This window comes from Hemiscyllium ocellatum, chromosome 30, assembly GCF_020745735.1.
Source record: "Hemiscyllium ocellatum isolate sHemOce1 chromosome 30, sHemOce1.pat.X.cur, whole genome shotgun sequence".
NCBI lineage: Eukaryota > Metazoa > Chordata > Chondrichthyes > Orectolobiformes > Hemiscylliidae > Hemiscyllium > Hemiscyllium ocellatum.
The window spans coordinates 52,520,826-52,542,976 of NC_083430.1; the positions used below are offsets into that span (position 1 = coordinate 52,520,826).

At 40.3% G+C, this 22,151-nt stretch overlaps 1 protein-coding gene across 1 annotated transcript in view; it reads left to right on the plus strand.

Annotated features, from left to right (window-relative positions):
- myom3 (myomesin 3) overlaps positions 1-22,151 on the plus strand; it is a 108,346-nt gene that overhangs the window by 74,074 nt on the left and 12,121 nt on the right. Inside the window, exons 22-33 of the mRNA XM_060847300.1 lie at positions 101-207; positions 295-339; positions 2,317-2,453; positions 5,444-5,588; positions 7,734-7,793; positions 8,644-8,711; positions 10,382-10,492; positions 13,448-13,535; positions 17,568-17,606; positions 19,913-20,018; positions 20,378-20,541; positions 20,662-20,698. Coding sequence (XP_060703283.1) covers positions 101-207; positions 295-339; positions 2,317-2,453; positions 5,444-5,588; positions 7,734-7,793; positions 8,644-8,711; positions 10,382-10,492; positions 13,448-13,535; positions 17,568-17,606; positions 19,913-20,018; positions 20,378-20,541; positions 20,662-20,698 — 1,107 coding nt within the window. The remainder of the gene's footprint in view (positions 1-100; positions 208-294; positions 340-2,316; positions 2,454-5,443; positions 5,589-7,733; positions 7,794-8,643; positions 8,712-10,381; positions 10,493-13,447; positions 13,536-17,567; positions 17,607-19,912; positions 20,019-20,377; positions 20,542-20,661; positions 20,699-22,151) is intronic.

Consider the following 22,151-nt stretch of genomic DNA (forward strand, 5'->3'; position numbering starts at 1 on the left):
GGAAAACTTGGTTTAAATCTCACGCTCAAAAGAGAAAATTCTCTTAACAGACTGCCTTACAGCGATGGTGAGAAATGTGAACTGAAATCTCTTTTTCTAGATCTAAACTGATCTTGATTGATCCTTCAGAAGAAGATTTGGGTACTTACTCTGTCATTGTAACCGGAACTGATGGAGTTTCATCTAGTCATACTCTAACAGATGAAGGTAAACTATTATCTCCAATCTTATGAAAAGCAAGCTAACCTACCTTAGTACTTTTAAGTGTAAAGATTTAAAACTTTTTTTTTGCAGAGTTGCAGAATCTAAAGAAACTGAGCCATCAAAAAAGAAACCCGTGTAAGTTTTTGTTGTTGTTATAAGATTTCTTTTCTGTTGTTGAAAATTGAAGGTAATATCACCATCCATGTAATGTGCTGCTGTTTGAGGGTTACGCATCATCATTTATACAACAATAGCACTAAAAGGTAAGATCCAAGAACTTCCTCAGCCAGCACAGGCATTGAACCTGCGCAATTGGCTTCATTAGGCACCATATTCCAGCCGTCCATCTAACCTTCTTGGCATTAGAGTTCTTAAAGCTTGACCTACACTGACACTCCAATGCAGGACAGAAGGAGTGCTACATTGTTAGAATTGTTGAATAGGGTGTAAAACTGCCCTCTCAGGTGGACCCCATAAAGGACCTCATGGCAATATCTTAAAGATGAGCCTGGGAGTTTGCCCCTGTGTCTGGGCAAGTGTCCATCCCTCAGTCGACATCAAAATGTTCATGTCTGACCTGTCCAGCACACCCAGGTCTCATGTGCTCCAGAATCAGTCCCAATGACCCAAGGGTCTGAAATCTTCCCTCTAACCATTGGAAGTAATCTGAAGAATACTACTTTTGAGGTCCAGCTTACTAATTTTCTACCTAGTTCTCAATCTTCTGACTGCAGAACCTCAGCCCTATTTCACAACCACTGACAGTTCATCCTCTGCCTTCAGGACACTCCACAGTCGCTCAGTGACATGCTTGACTTGGCATCAGGGAACCAATACACTAGCCTGGAGTCACGTCTGCAGCTGCAGACCCACTAATCTATTTCCCTAACGATTGAAACTTTTATCACAATGACTCTTCCAGATTTCTCTTGTAGCTCCTTGTGCAGCTGAACATCCCATGGAGTCATGCCCTTCCCTAATTAACCGTCCCTCGCCTCAGTATTCTGAACTGATTATTGTTTGGAGAGTCCAGGCACTCAGTATCTTCTGTACCATTTGCCTGATCATTCTCAACTGTCTGGTATTCACCTGTCCCTCACTTCCTGTACTCTCTTAAGTTACAGAGTCACCTCCATAACCATCCACATAGCTCTCAGCTTCCCAAATCCCTTCATAGGGTCAACCACTGCTCACCGTTTTAACACTGGACCTCAGGCTGCTGATTTCCAACTGGCTATCCAGGAGTCGGAAAGCATCCTGGAGTTCCCACATTGCACAGATGTGAGTTCTTGGGACTGGAGCTACCCTGTCCTTCCTTTGTGTATCAGTTGACCTTGTTACTTATCCTGAAAAAGTGCTTTCTCCATGGGAATGCTTCCACTGATCAGCGAACACTTGCCAACATATCAACACTCTCTTTGATACGGTATAAAAAGTTTCCCAACTTTACTTTGGCATTTCTTGCAAATTGTCCTGTTTAGTACAACACAGAAAGCTTCAGTTAAATGTGTCTTTGTTCAGCAATACAGCTGAAGTAATGTAACAGAGACCTGCTCTTCCTAGTTTAGGGACAAAGGAAGCAAAACTCATCAATTGCTGAAGATTGATAAACTGGTAGAAGTTGAAGCATACCTTCCACCCATTCCCACCCCTTTAACACATTCAACTCTTTCCCTAATTCTCCCCTTTAACATATTCACCTCTTTCCCCTATTCACCCCTTCCCCCCTCCATTCACTCCTTCTCCCTCATGCACCTCTCTCTCCCATTGACCTCTGTTCCCCTCCCTGTTCACCTCCTTTCTCCTATGCATCAAGTTCCCACATGAACCAACTTCCACACCCCACTCAGGACTTACTCAGGTTTAGCCTCCTAAAAATAATAAATGGTGTGCTCCTGTTATGGTATTCTGAGCAGCATCACAGGAGCTCTGCTAGAAATAGACATGAAGATGCAAAAGTGAAGGACAAACAATGTAATGGCCTGACAGCTGATCTTCAATAGATGGGGACATCATTATTGACAGTAACCAAAGCCATGGTGGAAATATCATTGATATGTGATCTAAATGTAAAAGCTGTTAACACAGTTGGCTGGTTTGTGTTATTGTCAGTAATTAAGGTGAAGTCGAATTGGGCCATTGAGCATCTGGAGAAGGGTGCTGTTCGTCTCTGGTTGCAGGTTGAGAGTTTATCACCAGCTGCGCAGTTACGGTTCATCTTTAATGAGAAGGAAGTTTCAAGCACTCCGGTAAGTTTTGTTTCATAGTTTCAATCCACAATGTTTTATTTGTCATTTCATTTTCCTGTGACTTCTCACTCTTAGCTCTAATAAATCATTATTTTATAAGCAAATCCACACTTTACCTGCGACATATCATTTAATATTTCACTATGGTATACTTTGATACAGCTTTAATTATTAAAAACAGCCACCTTCTTTCTTATTAAATACGTATTCATGTTTCTGTCAATTGTTGAAGAATTGTTCCTGGAAATGTTGACACTTATGATCTCCAAGCTGCCTTTGCAGGGATGTGATCCCAACACCAACTTGCATTGAATGCACCAAAATGTCTTTTCACCAGTCATTTCCAAACCCGTTTGAATTAAACTCTATGGGGGTTTTTCATTTCCAGCATGAGAGCCATTAAAGCTCTCTAGATTCTGGACTGAATTTTCTAGGCAGACACGGTCCATGGCTTAATCAGCCACACCACTAGTAACGTTACCTTCCGGCAAGATGGATGTGTTTGGATTCACTGCTCGTTATCTCCCTCTCTCTTGAGACTGACTGGGTCGACTCTGCAAGTTGAGGCTCACTAGTGCTCACTGTCAGAGTCACTACTGGTCCCTGGCAGTACAGTGAGGAATGACGGCCATGAGCATTCAGAGTGCAGCATACCTCCAGAACTGCAATGTAACTGTGTCAATACTCTGCATCTGTGTATCATGCTAAATACCAGCGGCTGTTTAGACAAAGTCCAGTCAGATATTTTACCAGTCAGAGTTTCATTTCAGCTCACATGCCACATCTTTGACACTTATAAATATGTTTAATCCACCTGTTCATGTGTGTTTTGACACACTGCTGTAGGAGGTGGTCTTGAAGCTAGGCCACCTGGTTCAAAGGTAAGGACATTACCACTGCCACACAAGAGCACCTCCTCCATTTATATACACCCAGTCAAGTACTTCCATTAATTAACATCACCATCACCTATTCCCATAATCCCTTTTGTTCTCGGCATCCCTGCCAGACCCAACTACATGATGACACTGGAGCTCTGCCTGTAATTGCACATCATCTATTCTGATCAACTGAATGGACTGTGAGAATTCTGGGAGTGAATTAATGCAACCCTGCAGAGCTACAAGCTCCCAGCTTGCTTTTAATAGCAGCTGGGAAATTGGCGATGAATCTGATTGGCTGCTGGCCATTCCAGGAGGGTTAGCATCTCCAGAGCAGATACTAAAAAAGGCATTTGATTTGAGATAGAGAGGCAGAGATGTTTAAAAGGAAAATTCCAGGGTTTAAGAAGCAGGTAGTTTAACACATTGCCAGTGGTGGGATGATACTGAATGGTCAACCGATCAGAATTACTGGAATGAAGACATCTTGTTGCATATTCGGGCTGAAGGCGTTTATAAAGGTAGAGTGAAGTCACGGAGACATCAGAAATGTGGATGAGATTTTCAAATTCACGGCATTTCTTAACTGGGGGCCAATGTAGGTCAGTGAGCACAAGTTGATTCCTGAGATTAGCATTTTTATGTTAGATTATTTCATGAATTGATTCAAAGTTGTAAATTAGCATAGACGAGTTCAATTCCTGCTGTATTTTGCGATCATGAGGATGATAGTATTCGATGGTCATATTACTGGACGAGCAAGCCTGGACAAGTGCTCAAAGTCCCACCACAGCTTCCAAGAAATTTAAGTTCAATTGACAAAACACATCTGGAATTTAAAAACTATCAATAATGACCATGGGTTTGGATTCTCATTTAAAAAAAAGTCACTGATGGATCTCTAATTTTCTTAACCAGTCATGTCTACATGACCCTTTACTGGGAAGTGACTCACCACTTCCACATGCATAGGGCAGTTAGGGATGAGCAATGAATATTGATCTAGCCACATCACGTGAATGGTCTTTTTAAAGTGTTGATGGGTCAGCTGACCTCAAATGTAAATGAAGAAATTGAACTGATGTTCCTGTCATGATCATTCTGACAACTGGATCAGGGTCAAGGACTCTCCATGTATAAATAAAGGGTGACTTGGTGATGGGATATTGGCCTCTGCTGTTATTTCAGTTCCTTCCTAATCCTGATATCAATCCAGCAGCTGCTTTTCCCAGTGTGCAGTGGGTGTAGAGCAGAGACCGGATTGGGCCCAGCACACTCATTTCAACATTGGTCAAGTGAAGGCTGACACACAGAACGGTATCCTAGTGAGAATCGACTTGGTTACAAGACAGAAAGGGATGGAAATTGGCAAAAATGGAAATAATTACAATCAAAAATACCAAGAGGGATTAAAGGTGTGCTGTAGATAAACAATGTTTACAGCTACAGGCAACTCAACAAGAGACTATTGTGGTTTTTGTAGCTGCTAACGCATACAAGTAATAGAAGACATTTTTAAAAAAATGATGTGAAGTTTGTCATTCAGAGAAAAGATCTGAAATCGGCAGCTTCATAAATGTTAATGGTCCTTTTGGCAAATCAAGAGTGCTCTCAGTCCCTAGTTTCAGAATTTGTCTGAATTCCTGAACCTAAGAGTAGCCATGAATAAACATACTGCAGCCATCATTAAGTTTTTAGTCAGTTTTGTTCCTCTAAATTGAATGTTGATGCAATTGCATTCAGTCGTGTTTGTTATTAATGCCAGCTAATATTGTTTTTTATAAATGGGCTATAATTGTCTGTAGCAGAGCATTTAGTGTCATCCACTTTGAGAGAGACTTGACCGTGTATGTTTAGGTTTTATGTATTACCTGGGAAATTGCTCTGAGGGTGAGCTAATGACAATATACTGGAGAATAGAGGCCATTGAGGTGCTGGATACAATTGTGCATCTGTTTATCTAATCAGTTTGAGGAATTTTGAAATAGACATGGCTAGGGTTGAGTACTAGGAAATGTAAATTCACAGTGAACAAAAAGATAAAAAAGTGGAAGTGAAAGATTGGAATGTGAAAAGGAAATGATAAAAACTAGACTCTTTTCTCCACAGACTCACAAGATCAATTTTGATAAAGCCAATGGGATCATAGAAATGATCATTCAGAAGTTTTCTGATGAAGATGAAGGCTCCTACACTGCCCAGCTACAGGATGGAAAAGCCAAGGGTCAGTTCACATTGGTGCTGATTGATGAGAGTAAGTTAAATTCACTTGAATGTATTCTTGAATTACACTGTCGTTTTATATCCAGAAATAGAGTCACTCAGCCAAGAGCAGGTTGAATTGACATGTCATAACACAAACTCAATGAGACAATCCCACATTGCATTGTTCCCAGATACTGAGCTTGAGAGCATTTGTTCCCATTTAACTTGGAGCTAAGTTTCAAATTCATGCCCTGCTCCTGAGCAAACCACTTATAGCTCCACAATGTTTTTCATCCTCCCCACCCTCACATTTTCTGTAACTGTCACCTTTTATTACTTTTCATTACCTCTAATCTCATCCTGTCCAGGTTTTCTACATGGGTTTTTAGATGATTTGAAGCTTGACCTCCCATGTTATGCCCCATTCCCTGTCTACTCACGTAATACTCCCATTCTCCCATTCATCTATGAACTCCAGGTCTGTTTTAAAATTCCCCAGAAGGCCTTGTTCATCCTACTTTAGTAATTCCCTCTAACTCTGTGCCTTACCCTGAATTCTTACAACCCTGGAATCTTGGGGAATCCCTCTCTTTGCCATCCCAGATGAAACCTGGATCTCTCTCCCTAACAATTCCATCTTTCTACTCATCATTACAATGTTTCTCAAAATGTATGCGTTCAATCGTGTTCCTTAATTGAGCAATTCTTTTGCACGGGGCACCTTGTTTCAAATGTTTACTGTAATGAAGGCCATAATTGGGCGTTGTTGAAAAAACAGTAAAAATATAAGCTTTTCGAACTTTATTTTTACTTGGTGAATACTGGCAAAGAAATGAGTTTCCTTTTGGTTCTTTATTAAAATGCAGCCTTTAATTGGTATTTGGAAACTAGAGAGTAAAGTACACAGACTATTCTTGTGTTTTCCAGTTAAAAGTAAGAGTAACGCTGTCCATCAGATGGATAAGTAAATGTGTATGAGTACCATGGGAGTAATGACCCTCAGGTTAAAGTTCCAACTAGAGAGTGGCAAATGCTAAAACTAAAGCACCAGAATTGGATTGGTGCAAATTTTAGGAACATAGGGTCAGGAGAATAGCATTAGGCCATTTAGCCTGTCCAGCATGCTGCACCATTTAATGCAATCAATACTGATCAAACACTTCCATGCCTTTTACTCACTCAACCTCAACCCTTTGCACTATTCGTAATCAGAAATCCACCAACTTCTAACTTACTCAAAAGACTAAGTTTCCACTGATTCACAACCCTCTGCGTAAAAGCCTTTTTGGAAAGAAAGGAGCAAGCTAGCTCCAGAAAGCACAGGAACTGTAAAGGGTGAAAGGAGCGAACATGACGGATAGAACCAGCCTAACTCCCAATATTGAGAAATCATAAAGAAAGGACCATGTGAGCACCTAGCCTCTGAATCCTGTTCACACACACAGTTTAATTCACTGATAAGATTAGTGATTGACACATTAAACCCTGTCAGCATTCAAATTTAGATTAGACTGTTAAAGGAGTGACGCTCCTTCATCAGGTCGCTCCGAAAGCTAGTGCTTCCAATTGAACCTGTTGGATTATAACCTGGTGTTGTGTGATTTTTAACTTTGTACACCCCAGTCCAACACCGGCATCTCCAAATCTAGATTAGACTGGTGAGAGAAAGGAAACATGATAAGTTAATATGAACTATTTACACATTTGGAGAATACACACTGACCTAGATGCACAATGGCTTGATTTTGAAGTTGTAACTTTATAGCTATTTTGCTTGTCATATAACAAAAAAGTCAGCTTGATATTGATGAGATATTAATAAATGGATTTTTTTAAACTGCCAAGTAGCTTCACAAATCATGTACCTATAGTCTGGCTTTGGAAAGTAGTGAAAGCATTAGCCTACTAAGTAAAACTCAGGGTGATTACATTCTTTAAAAGTTAGTCCAAATTTCAGGACAGTATTTTCACATCCCAGTGATAAAGAGTCTTCTCAAGAACTCCAGTATCCCACTGGATACCAATCAGAATACAACTCCCCAACTTCACTCACCAGGAATGAGGCTTCAAATATCTCACTGGGGGTTAGGGATTAACTCTCTGCTAAAAACATATACTGGCTCATCAATTAAAAGGCACTTAAATAGAACTTAAACATGTAAAATACATGCTTTTCTGTGTCTGATCTTTTCAGAGTTCCGAGATACTTTATCGCAGTCTGATTTCCAGAAGAATGAATGGAAAAGAAAACAAGGTAACTGAGTCCAAAATGTCACTAACCCTATTTGTGTGGTTACATTGCAGGTGAAGGACCTTTGCACAAAGCCATTGGCCCTGGTTTAGTTACTAATTTACAGTTTCATGTTGCAGCTTTATCCTTGCATGACAGGCATGCTTCGGAGCTGGCTGTATTGTAGCCAGTTTTGTTTTGCAGCAGAATGATATAATATCCACTTTTACTAAATTAAACCAACCGAAGGGAAGGATGTTTCCTCCCCATATTTGGCAATGAACCGGAGAGAATTCATAAACTAAGAAACTTACTCAGCATTTAGATCGTTACAGGTTCTAGAGCAAATAATAGATATTTGTTTTGCACATGGAATATAAGAGTCAAATGAAAGGCTAGTTGAATTACAACCTTCATGTTCACAGTCTTAAACTGTCTTTCCTTCATGGGTATAAGTTTATTAAAATTGACAATTCTTTACCTTACTGCACTAATTCCACACAGCCAACCAAACTTATCGAAGACTTCGTTTGTAATCTACCACTTTGTTATCCTTACTCTGTTCTATATGATGTGTATGGTTAGATTTTCTGTTGCTGAGATTGTCATTAGTTTACATTATCACAGAATGCTGCATTTTAATGATCAAATCAGTGGCATTATAATGTTGGTTTTCACATGAAGAAACATCTCAAGACATTTCATAAACAGACAAAATAATTTTGTGAAGGTTCTTTTCAACCCAACAGCAGCAAAATGGTTCTTCAGACACATTTTCCCACAGTGAAACCTTGACACTTCACTATGATGAATTATTTTGTTACCTCAATTTTAATTGTGTTTGATGTTCAAATTTATTTAATCAAAATTTTAGGGCCTTATTTTGAGAAGTACTTGCGCTGGGAAGTGACTGAAGAATGTGATCTTCTTCTCACCTGTAAGGTATGGACCTGTTCTGTCAGAATGAATTGCTTATTTTCAGTAATCTTTCATGGGGTGTGGGTATTAGTGCCAAGGGCAACATTTAGGGAGTGGGTCAGGTACTCAAGGGAGGCGGTGGGCTGGTGGTATTATCACTGGACTGTTAATCCAGACACCCTGGGAACGTTCCTGGGGAGGAAACTGCCATTCCTACCTGGTCTGGCCTACACATGACTCCAGACCCACAGCAATGTGGTTGAGTGTTAACTGCCTCCTGAGTAATTACAGATGAGTAATAAATGCTGCCTAGCCTGCAACACCCTCATCATGTGACTGAAGTTTTGTTTTAAAGTTGCCCATCGCTAATTACTCTTGAGATCAAAGGTGGAAAATAAACACTTAGGAGTATATGAGTTTTCAGAAGGACAAGCAGGAAGGAAACAGTGGTGTTGTGGCTTTGTTAGTATAAGATGTAATAACTATGATAGCAAGAAATGTTCTTGGATTGGAAAATGTGGAATCCACATGATGTATCACATATTAGACTTATTAATAAGACAAAAACACATGGTGTTGGACTTAGGAATGGGTCTTTAACAAATGACTGGAAGACAGAAAGTTGGCATAAGGGCAGCATTTTCAGAATGGTAATCTAACTAGTGGAGTGCCACAGGGATCAGTACTAGGACCATCATTATTATACAGACAGATTATGTGCAAGGCAAAATCTTGGCAGATGGAATATAATGTGGAAAAATATAATCTTATGCACTTAGACTGGAAGAAAAGAAGAATGAGAGGAGACCTTTTTGATATATGTAAGATTATTTGACAGAGTAACTGCTGTGATTTGCTTTGGAGTGTCTAGGGCCAGAGGCATAATCTCAAAGGGGTCACATATTTAGGACAGAGATGAGGAGGAATTTCTTCTCTCAAAGAGTAATGAATCTCTACAGAGGCTGGGTCAATATGAATACTCAAGGTTAGGATAGACAGAACTTTTATCAGTTATGGAATAGAGGGAAAAGGTCACGAAGCAGACTTGAGGATTATCAGACCAATCATGATTTCATTGAATGGAAGAGTAGACTCAATGGGCTGAATGGCCTGAACCTACTCTGAACTCCAATGAAATGAATAGCTCACTGAGCTAGTTTAGAAGGCAGTTAACAGTTAACCACTTTGCTGTGGATCTGGAATTGTATGGAGGCCAGGTTTTATCAGGATGGTAAATTTCCTTCTCTAAATGCAATTAGTGGATTTTTACAACAACTACTGAAGTTAACTTTTTAAACCAGATTTTGAAGAAGTTGAATTTAAATCTCACCCCAATGTCCATGATGGAATTTTAACCCCGCCCCAGAGCATCAGTTCGAACCTTTAGGTTACTAACCTTGTGATATTTCCCCAACACCACCACATTCCCTGCTCCATTCATGGCTTCATTTATAAGTAAAACCAGAAAATCAGAAGATCTAGGAACAGAATTACTCCATTTGGTCCATTAATTAGGCCTTGCCTTTCAATGATGCCTGATACGTTTATTAATCCCATTCTCCTGCTTTCTCTCTGTAATCTTTGGTCCCTTTACTAATCATCATTTATTGTAGCATAACATAAAACTAAAAAGTGAGGAGTACCGGAACAATGTCTCAATTTTTTATTCTTGTTTTACTCTGTTCATTAAACAGGTGGCAAACACTAAGACCCAGACCATTCTTGAGTGGTGCAAAGATGGAAAAAAAATCTCAAATGTGACATATGATCCTCAGACTGGTCTCAGTTCCCTTTCAATCTCACAGGTAATGTTTGGTTTCTCTTCATTCCTGGGTCTATCAAACACATTTAAATTCTCATTGTGTGTTCTCTGCTCAACAGTCCCAATCATGAAGTTTATCTGAAAAGCATGTGGAAATTATACAATAGTGCAAGAGTTAATGCTGACTAGTGTTCCAACTTCAAAGTTTTTATGTCATTTAGAATCATTGAGTCAAACAGTTTGGGAACAGACCCTTTGGCCCAACTCCTCCATGCCATCCAGGTTTCCCAAACTGAACTCATCTTATTTGCCTGTGTGTATTAGATTAGATTACTTACAGCGTGGAAACAGGCCCTTTGGCCCAACAAGTCCACACCGACCTGCCACCCACCCCTTACCTAACACTACAGGCAATTTAGCACGGCCAATTCACCTGACCCACACATCTTTGGACTGTGGGAAGAAACCAGAGGAAACCCACGCAGACACGGGGAGAACGTGCAAACTCCACACAGTCAGTCGCCTGAGGTGGGAATTGAACCCAGGTCCCTGGCGCTGTGAGGCAGCAGTGCTAACCACTGTGCCATTGTGCCGCCCGTTTATCCTATATCCCTCTAAACCTTTCCTCTCTGTGTACCTGTCCAAATGTCTTTTAAATGTTGGAATTGTACTCACCGCTACCACTTTCTGAGGTGACATATACGTTCCATGTACATATCGCAATCTGTGTGAAAAAGTTAACCCTCCGGTCCCTTTAAAATCTTTCCACTCTCACCTTAAAATCATGCCTTCTAGTTTTGAACTCCCTGACACTGGGGAATAGACCTTTCCTATTCACTTTATCTTGCCACTAAATCTTTAAGGTCACCCTTCAGCCTCCTACACTCCAGAGAAACAAGTCCCAGCCTATCCAGCCTTTCCTTATAATCAAACCCTCCAGTCTCGGGAACATCCCTGTAAATCTTTATGGCAACCTTTCCAGTTTAATAACACTGAACACAACAAATGCTGGAGATCATTGCAGGTCAGACAGCATCCATGGAGAGAGAGCAAGCTAACTTTTTGAGTCTAGATGAGTCTTTGTCAGAGCTCTTCATCAGCAGTAATTTGTTCCTTAAGTTTAATAACATCCTTCTTATAGCAGGGTGACCAGAATTATACACAGTATGCCAAACATGATCTCTGCAATGCCTTGTACAGTTGTAACATGACCTCCCAACTCTTTCACTCAATGCTCTGACCAATTGAAGGCAAGCAGTCTGGTAGTTAGACACAATATTGTTCTGCCATTCTCACATTTTGATCACTTAATCTGAATTTACAATATCTTTTCTCCCCCAGCACTCCAACCATACGCCCCCCCCACCCACCATTTCATAAATGTTGCTCCCCTCCACATTTCACTTCAGTTCTGATGAAGAGTCATCTAGACTCGAAACATTCGCTTGCTCTTTCTCCATGGATGCTGCCTGACCCGCTATGACCTCCAGCATTTGTTCTCAGTTCAGATTCCAGCATCTGCAGTCATTTGCTCCTGCCTTCTTCCCCACCCTGTCTACCTGTGACTTCACTTTCAAGGAACAATGTATCTGCACCACTAGATCTCTCTGTTTGACAACACTCCTCAGGGCCTAGCATTAACTAGCCAAGTCCCGCCCTGGTTTGTCTTATCAAAATACAATAGCACGTATTTATCTAATTTAAACATCAGCTGCCATTCCTCGGCCCATAAACCCAGTTGATCAAGATCCCATTATACCTTCGATAACCTTCTGCACTGTCCACTATGCCACTAATTTCAGTGTCATCCACAAACTTACTCACCGCGCCTCCTATATTCTCATCCAAATTGGTTATGTAAATGATGAACAACAGTGGACAGTTTCTTAGCCTAGGTTTTATTGTAAAACAGCTTATGTTAATCCGAGTGATTCATGTTGAATTTTCTGTTATAAAAGTGTATTAATGAACTGACAGCCAGAGAAAGTAGGACCAGTTTTAATAAAAAGCTAGTGGCTCCTACTGAGATTTATGTGCAAACATAGACAACTTCTTTTTATAATTTTGTAAATGATTTATTCAAAACATTCCCATTATTTCCCACTGAGGAGCAGAAAGTTCTTTACCAGAAGCGTACAGAAAGTGTTGTAAATACACAACAGCTCAGGCAGCATCGCTGGAGTGTGCTAATATTTTAGGTCAATGACCTTTCATTGGATTCTCCTGAAAGGTCCATTATTATCAACATGAAACATTCACTTTCTCTGCCTGCACAACTGCTGACTGACCTGCTGATAGTTTTGAATGCAGGTTTCCAACATTCACCGTATTTTGTTTTGTTGTGGTGCTGTTCTAGCCATACACAGTGTTCTGCACCTCAATGCGACATTTTGGAAGTTACCTTTTGCTAGATCTCTCTGTCTGTCACATACAAATAGAAGATTTTCCCATCCATAGAAAGATCCCTTCTCCCCACCCCAGTTACAAATGTTTCCTCAGGATGCTATTTGGAAGCTGATGGTGGGTCCGCAGAGTCCCAGGAGTTGTTGGTCGGATTGTCCACAGAGACTGAAGGTCTTGTAGCAGCCTCCTCATATATTGAGCAGCCTCTTGTGTCTCTTAATGGCTTAGAACATAGAACATTACAGCACAGTACAGACCCTTTGGCCCTTGATGTTGCACCGACCTGCAGAACCAATCTGAAGCCCACCCAACCTGCACTATTCCATTTTCATCCATATGTTTATCAAAGGGCTTCCCGCTGCCTCTTCCATTGCTACATACACATTTCCAATTCAGCACCACCAAGACTTCCCACTGTTGCTCACAGTAATCCAACAGGAATGACCAACTTCAGAATGAGCCCCACCCAGAGGATGAGATGAGGTTAGGGCAAATCCAGAGCAGTGGGCAGGAATCCCACTCAGAAGAGGGCAATCTCTGTGCACAGATCCCATTGTGTTTTCATTTGGTTTTCTCAGAATCACTTTTCTTCCAGGTCTCTAGGAAGGATGAAGGAGTTTATAAAGCAGTGGTGGCAGATGAAAGGGGACGAGATTCTAGTGTTCTTGAATTGCTCAATCAAGGTATGAATGTTTTGTTTTAATTAAAATGTGGAATTATTTAGAGACAAATTACCTTTAAGATTATTTAGGAAGTGGGCATCGAGTGACAACCAGTCTGTGAAGAAATAAGAAAGAAAGTGACTCATCATCACATTGTGCTTCAATATTGAAGGACTGCAGCCAACTGAGGAAATGTAATACTTCCTGTATTGGCTGCACTGCCCAGTGTCAACCAGCTGACCTATAATAAACACTTGCCTATTGATGTGATGCTGAGTAGCATCCATTTGTTTAATGAAAGTGTCTATGGGAAAGTGCTTCAGTGCCCATGGGTGCTAGTCACCATAGTAACAGTGGAGTCACATGGCACTACAGACATCACAGGTCTGGCAGTCAGTGTAAGAATGCAACAGCAACACAGCAACAACATACATTTATATAACGCCTTTAACAGGTTTAAATGTCCCAAGGCAATTCACAAGAGCTGTTACAGACAAACCTTGGCATCAGGACACATGAAGTATTGAGAAAGGTGATCACGCCCTTGGTTAAGGATGTTTAAGAAGAATCTTGAAAAATAGTGGAGAATTGAGAAAGGAGATTGCTCCCAGAAACAGGATGAAAGTCAAATAGATTTTATAGTTGTCTATTGATTCCCCAAATACTCAATTAATGTGGAGAACAGCAATAATCATCAAATCTAATTCTCCAGGATAATTTATATGCAAGATTGCAACAGACATGTAATAATGTATGAAATACTGAAAGCATTGTTTTTATTCATTCATAGGATGAGGGCATTGGTGGCAACACCAACCTTTATTGCCTGCCTCTAATTGCCTTTGACAAGGTGGTAGTGAGCCATTCTCTTAAACCCCTGCAGTCAATATGCTGTAGGTACACCCAGCGCTGTTAGGGAGGCAGTTCCAGGACTTTGATCCAGAGTTAGTGCATGAACAGTGATAAACTGTAGTTACAAATCAGGATGCTAGGTTACTTGGAAAGGAACTTTCAACTTGTGATGTTCCCATGTGCCTGCTGCCCTTATCCTTCTGTTTTGTAAGAGTCCTAGGTTAACAAGACATACAAGTTGTTCCTGTTGAAGAACTCTTACAAGTTGCTACAGTATAACTTGAAGATGTCTATTAATGTAGAAAGATTTGCATTAGATTGTAGAGTGGAATGGTTTCGATGAGTACTTAGTGCTAGCTCTGAGTTCTGTCGGGAGAAATTTTCCTGTGACTAAGTTAATCTGTTAATTAGAGCAATTTATTCATCCATGGATAGAATTTTTTATAGTGCAGAATTATGGCTGGATAAATTTCTGTTACATTTGTAATTAAAATAAAAAATATGAAATGTAACTGCATAATAAAAAGTCAAGAGTATTAGGCAGAAAAATGTTTGTAAAAAATGCTTGATTACCTAATACTTTCTAATTCACAACAATTGAATCATTTCCATTTCTAATCAGTCAATCTCAATAACTGAGCATTCAGAACTATCCCATAACTGGTAGTGTGTGGTTGTAGAGTATGGTGTCTGGTTAGTTACCATGATAACCACATGGTGTGAAGAATACCATGGTTGTGTTTTTAATCCTCATACTTGCTAACATTTCTGGTTTTCACAATGGTTCTTACTTCTTGAGAGGTCTTGTAGCCAGGTGGTAGTGTCCCTATCTGTGATTTAGAAGACCCGGATTCAAGTCACAACTGAGGTGTGAGGTGTGTGATAACATCTTTGAACAAGTTGATTACAAAATATTGACAATGGAATGACAGAGACTGCTCATCCTACACAGCAGGAAGAGCACCTACTGTTAGCTCAGCATAGAGCATTTGGTTTGACTGTGCTAATGCATGTGACCAAGTTTGTGGTATTTGACCAAGATCTGTAATCTTGTGTGAGGTGGGGAATGTGTTCAAAGTTCTTCTACTGATGATGAAGCAAAAACAGAGTGATAAGATTGCAAAATAGGGCAAGGCAGATTTAGATACAATAACTTGAATTATTAGTTTGATGTAGTGATAATGAGAATCAGCAAGACGGGGGTGAAAATGTTTATGGAATCCTGCCATTTCAGTTGTTTTCAAGAAGGTGTTTGGATGGGCAATAAATGCTGGCCTTGACTGTGTTACTCTTCGAAATAACTAAAATAAATGAAGAAGATGGATGTCAATAATGGGATTCTGGATGAGGAGGGGTTTATCGAGGGTGGGCTTGAAGTCAGGAACGAAGACAAGCCAAGACGATGGCCTCAACTCCCTTGGTGACCAGGTGGGATGGAGAAGATCCATATTTCTAAGCTGGGGTTAGGCAGTTTTTGATGATGAACTAGCTGTGTATTCAGCTTGATGTCAAACAAGATACCAAATTTATGCTCTACAGTCTTATGCAGGCATTTGGGAAGGGTACGGAACCAAGACGTGAGCGTGCTGAACTGGATAGTTTCAATCTTGTTACTATCAAGTTCCCAGAAGTTCTGACTCATCCACAAGATGTTGTTAAGGAGTTGGGGAGGACAGCAACAGTTATGGAGTCAAGAGTGGTGATGCACATGTAAAACAGTGCATCCTTAGCTTAAAAACAGTCCAACTGCATGCCTGCAAACTATTTCACCCAAGGTTGAATAAATAATCATAGAATCCCTACAGTGTGGAAATAGGTCATTTGGCCCAACAACTCCATACTGTCCCTCCAATAAGTTTCCACCCAGACCCATTCCCTTACCCTACTACTCTATATTTCCTCTGACTAATGCACCTAATCCATACATCCCTGAACACTGGGCAATTTAGCATGGCCAATTCACCTAACCTGCAATTTTTGGACTGTGGAAGGGATCCAGAGCACCAGATCCATGCACACTTGGGGAGAATGTGCAAACTCCAAACAGACAGCAGCCCGAGGCTGGAATTAAACCTAGGTCCGGGCACTGCAAGGCAGCTGTGCTAACCACTGAGCCACTGTGCCAGCCAATAACAAGAAGAACCTAGATAAACTAAAGGTCAGAGAGTGAAGAGAGGTCACTGCCAGAAATAGGATTTCTGAACTCAGTGGAAGCAGGTCTTAGCAGTGAGCATGGAAGGAAACATTGGAAGTGGCTGGTCCGACAGACCAGCCCAGAAGAGCTGGGCCACCCTTGTCAAACAGAATGTTATTGCTCACTTTGTTCAGGGATGTTTCAGTGTCCCAGCTGAGTTGGAAGACAGACTCTTTTCTTTATTGCTAGGTCAGCATTCATTGCCCATTCCTATTTGCCCAAAGGGCAATTGAGAGTCAACTACATTGCTGTGGGTCTGGAGTCACATGTAGGCCAGACCAGGTAAAGATAGCAATTTCCTCCCTAAAGGGCACTAGTGACCTCGTTTTTTTTCCTGACAATTATCAATGGTCATCATTAGACTCTTAAGTCCAGATTTTTATTGAATTCAAATTCCACAATGTGTTGCTGTGGGAATCCCACCAAGACCCCAGAACATTACCTGGGTCTTCAGATTAACAGCCTAGCAATAATACCACTAGACCATTGCCCTGATAGGAGAGGGGCAATTGGAGAGAAAGAAACAAGTTGGTCGGCTATGGTATATTCCAGCGCTTCAAAAATCAGGGCTGATTCGGAGAGAGACCCGTTGTAACTGAGAGGTGACTTTGTCTAGAAGGAAGTTGTGGAGAAAGTGAGGACTGCTGATGCTGGAGATTAGAGTCAACAGTGTGGTGCTGGAAAAGCACAGCAGGTCAGGCAGCATCCAAGGAGCAGGAGAATCGACGTTTTGGGCAAGAGCCCTTCATCAGGAAGACAGTTATGAATACTTGGAGAGGCTAGAGAAGACTCCTTGAGGACAGGGAGCAGTTAAACAAACACCTTGAGATTTCTGAAACATTTCTGATGAATACAAAGCAGCATTTGATTTTGTTTTTTAAAAATCAACATTACTACCTGCAAACTATGTTACCAATATGCTAATTACCATAATGGCATTTGCTATATTCTAATCGGCTGTAAATCAGAAGTGTCTTTGTTTTAATGGTGTGTTTGCTTTACTGCAGCATTTGATGACATTCTCAAGGAAATCTGCAGAACTGGTGGTAAGTAACTCTATTTGGTGACAAATTTACAATTTAATTCCTGCTGAAGTTTCCATCGTATACAAGTTTTGAAAATAAACTTGACCTTCAAAAGTAGGTATTTTCATTTCTGATGAAGATCATTGGACACAACATTCACTTTGTTTCTCTTTGTTTTTATCTTTTTTGGCCTTGACCACATGTTGTTTGCAGAATTAAATATTAAAGGGTGGCCGGTTTAAAGGTGTTGTCCAATATCTCACCATAGCTTTGGCAAAGGATGGGTGAAAACACCAGAGAAACAGCACAAAAAGTAATTTAATGAAATAAAACGAACTGCAAATGCTGAAGGTCTGAAACAAAGACAGAAATTGCTGGAGAAACTCAGCAGATCTGGCTGTATCTGTGGGTAGAAAGCAGAGTCACTGTTGTGGGTCCAGTCACCCCTTTTCAGAACTAAACAATATTTCCACTGTTTTTATAGTGTGTCACCAATCTCTCCAGTGTGAGAGCTCCCTCAGAAATTCAGATGTAAAGTTATCCATTATACTTGTCACTTTTCTGGGGTGCTATTTCAGTACAGGTTAACAAGAGGTTAATTTTCTGAGGTGCTTCCTGCATTGCTCAATTCTAGCAATGATACTTCCATTGATCTGGTTGTTTAGAAGTATCCAATTCACAAACATGCATATAAACATCCAGAGAAAATCCTGTCAAAGAACCTTCATTAGGAGATAAATTAAAGACTATTAGTCTGAATTGCTGTTGCGTGGATTTGCAATTTAATCTTCTGCTTGAAATTGTTTGTACTTGACCATTAATTTAGGCCATCAAAATGAAATAAAAGCAAGATACCATATGAAGGATTTTGAATGGACCACACCACATGGGATACCTGCAGTGTTAGGTTCTCCCGAAATTGAAATGAGTTTGAAGAAAACCAACCCATCATATCTCATATATTTCTTTAGGGCTCTTGTGGCATGAGACACATTACTCTCTGTGAGCTGGGAGGTCTGGGTTCAAACCCAACCTACTCCAGAGCTGCACAATGACATCTCTGAACAGGTTGATTGAAGTATCTACCCAGTAGGTTTCTGGTCAGCTCATACTTCTTATCAAGCCAAGGTCAGCTCTCTCAAGATAAGGAGTGACATTCGGGAGCAGGTTTCTTCCTTTCCTGAGCCCAGGAATGCTGAGGTTGATTGTAGGGATTTGGCAATTGTTGCAGCTGGGAAGGTAAATGGAATGTTGGCCTGTATTTCAAAGGGAATTGAGTATAAAAATAGCTGTCTTGCTAAGATGATGCAAAACACTAGTCAGACCACAGCTGGAATACATCAGATTCCCTAGAGTATAGAAACAGGCCCTTTGGCCCAACAAGTCCACACAGACCCTCCACTCAGATTCCTTCCCCTACCCTATATTTATCCCTGACTAATGCACTTAACACAAAGGGCAATTTAGCTTGGCCAATTCGCCTGACCTGCACAGGATTGTGGACGGAAACACGCACGAAAACAGGGAGAATATGCAAACTCCACACAGACAGTCACCCGAGGCAGGAATCAAACCTGGACCCCTGGTGCTGTGAGGCAGCAGTGCTAACCACTGACCCACCGTGCCACCCATTATTGTCATAGTGGGGTTTGAATCCATGTTCTCAGGGTATTAACATTATTGTCACACCACCTCCTTCCAACATTCCCAGAAGAAGGACCAACCTTTTAAACTTTCCTTGATCAGAGTAGCGTCTTGGTTCTAGTAGAAGTATTGTATATCACTTTTCAGAGCTTCTATAACCTTTATTTTTTTTATGATATGAAGGCCAGGGCAGTTCACAGTTCATTCTGTGCCCGAACTAAGGTTGGGTACACAGTGAACATAATTTCACTGCTATTTCACCAGAAAAGCTTTCTCAGAATGTGAAAGATGAAGTTCTCATTAGTTCAGTGACTTCTAATTGTTTGCAGACTAAAGAAAATTGACCAAAGCATGGCCTGGAGACGCTAAGGATCACTGATAGCAACCTTGACATTTCTGCATTCAACCACACATATTCAGACTCAGTTTCACAAAGTGAATGTCTGTTGGCACTGATGGTTTCATCATTATTATTACCGTGATAAACCTTATAAGGAGCCAGAGAAATATAATTTTATTGCTATTGGGTATCACTAACTTATTTGTAACAACACTGTCCAGCACACTGATTTATTTCTGCAATGAGTTCACATTAAAATTTCTATTAATACCCAGTGTTTGCCATTCAAGGTGCACTGGACTTAATCGAAGGTTTGTTTAGTTGTATTTTCTCCTATCCACAGGCTTTTCAGCATCAGCATTGAAAGTACAGGGCACAGCTGAAGGAATAAAGCTATATTCTCTAATAAAGTGTAACATGGAATTTATGAAAAAGACCTGGTATTTAAAGTAAGTAAAATGCTTTAAATAGATTTCAGAAAGTATTAAAAGGTAAAACTTCTGACATTTGGCAAATTGGCTACTGTTCCTTGATAGTGATCACAAATGATGTGAGTGAAATATTCAAGTAATTCAACAGAATATTTGATCCAATTCTCTTTGTTTCTGTGATGTGTGAGTGCACCTGTGCAGGATGAGACAGTCTATATAAATATCTATAGTTGTTCCCTTGGTACAATCACCTGTTCCTGGCTTATGAACCTCCCATAAAATATGGCCCAAAACAGCCCTGGTACAGCTGACACTCCAGATTTGTTTAAAATGATAGAATTCTGACATACTAATTAAAAACCACACACTCTTTTCAGTGAAAAAAGCCTGGAGTCTCATGAAAGAAGGAGAATGGGATTTGATAATGAACACATTTGGCTGCAGATCTTCAATCCAACTGAAGCAGACAAAGGGAAGTATACCCTGGATCTGTTTGATGGTAAAGAGACACATAAACGCATCCTTAACTTATCAGAACAAGGTATGAAACTGTGATTTTAAGTACATTCCTTCATTTCTTTTTTAAATGTTTGAGATGCATTATACCATTTATTGTTTAGCATTTAATTTTTGAGACCTGATTTGTTGGATTATCTTTCAGTATTTAGAGAAGCAATAACAGAGCATCAAAGACTAAAGTAAGTTTCTCTTTCAACAATTCCTTTCATGTATTTACATTTCAATGTAATTTCCCATCTAATTGTGGTAGTAACATATAGAAACATAGAAGATAGCAACAGGAGTAGGCCATTCAACCCCTCATGCCTGCTCCACCATTCAATATGATCATGGCTGATCATCAAGCTCAACACTCCAATCCCACCCTCTCCCCATATCACTTCATCACTTTAACCACAAGAGTTGCATTAACCTCCTTCTTGAAAACACATGATGTTTTGGCCTCAGCTGCTTTCTGTGGCAGTGAATTCCGGAAGCCCACCACTCTCTGGGTAAAAAAATGTCTCTTCATCTCAGTCCTAAAAGGTTTACTTCTTATCCTTAAACTATGATCCCTGGTCTGAACTCTACCAGCGGGAACATTCTTCCTGCATCTAGCCTCCCTGGTTCAGTTAGAATTTGATAGGTTTTAATGAGATTCCACTCTCATTCTTCTAAACTCCAGTGATAAAATCCTAACCAACTCAATCTCTTCTCATACATTAGCCCTACCATCCCAGGAATCCATTTGGTAAACCTTTGCTACACTCCCTCAGTAGCAAAAGCATCCTTCCTCAGATAAGGAGATCAAAACTGCACACAGTATTCCAGGTGTGTCCTCACCAATGTCCTGTTCCTGTATTCACATCCTCTCGCTATGAAGGCCAACATACACTTAGCTTTCTTTACTGCCTGCTGCACCTGCACACTTACTTTCAGCAACTGTTGCACGAGGACACTCCAGAGTTGTTAAACTTTTCCCTCTCTCAATTTATAGCCATTCAAATAATAACCTGTCTTTCCATTTTGCTACTAAAGTGAATAACCTCACATTTATCCAGGATCTGCTGTGCATTTGCTCAATCTCACAGCCTGTCCAAATCACACTGCAACATCTCTGCATCCTCCTCACAGCTCACCCTCTCACCCAGCTTTGTGTCACCTGCACAGTTTGAAATATTACATTTAGTTCCCTCATTTAAATTATTAACATACAGTGTCAATAGCTGGGGTCTGAGTACTGATCCTTGTGGTACTCCACTCGTCACTTGCTGTCATTCAGAAAAAGACCTATTTATTCCTACTTTTTGTTTCCTGTCTGCTAACTAATTTTCTATCTACTTCAATACACTACTACCAGACCCATTTGCTTTAATTTTACATTAAATCTCTATAAGTTTCTGTTATCCACCTCTCAAACACACATGGTGCAAACCAATTTCTAAAGCATGACTTTCAAACATATGATTTCAAATATCATAGTTCTATTAACAAGTTGTTAATTACAGAACTGTAAAAATAAATTCTCCAGGATTGCAAAATATAATTTTCCTTGAGCACTTTAATAAAGTTGTAAATGTGTCATGCTGTTATACCCCAGCCACAGATTAGAAAGATAAAGCCTGATAAGTATTGCATTTTTTTCTTAAAAAT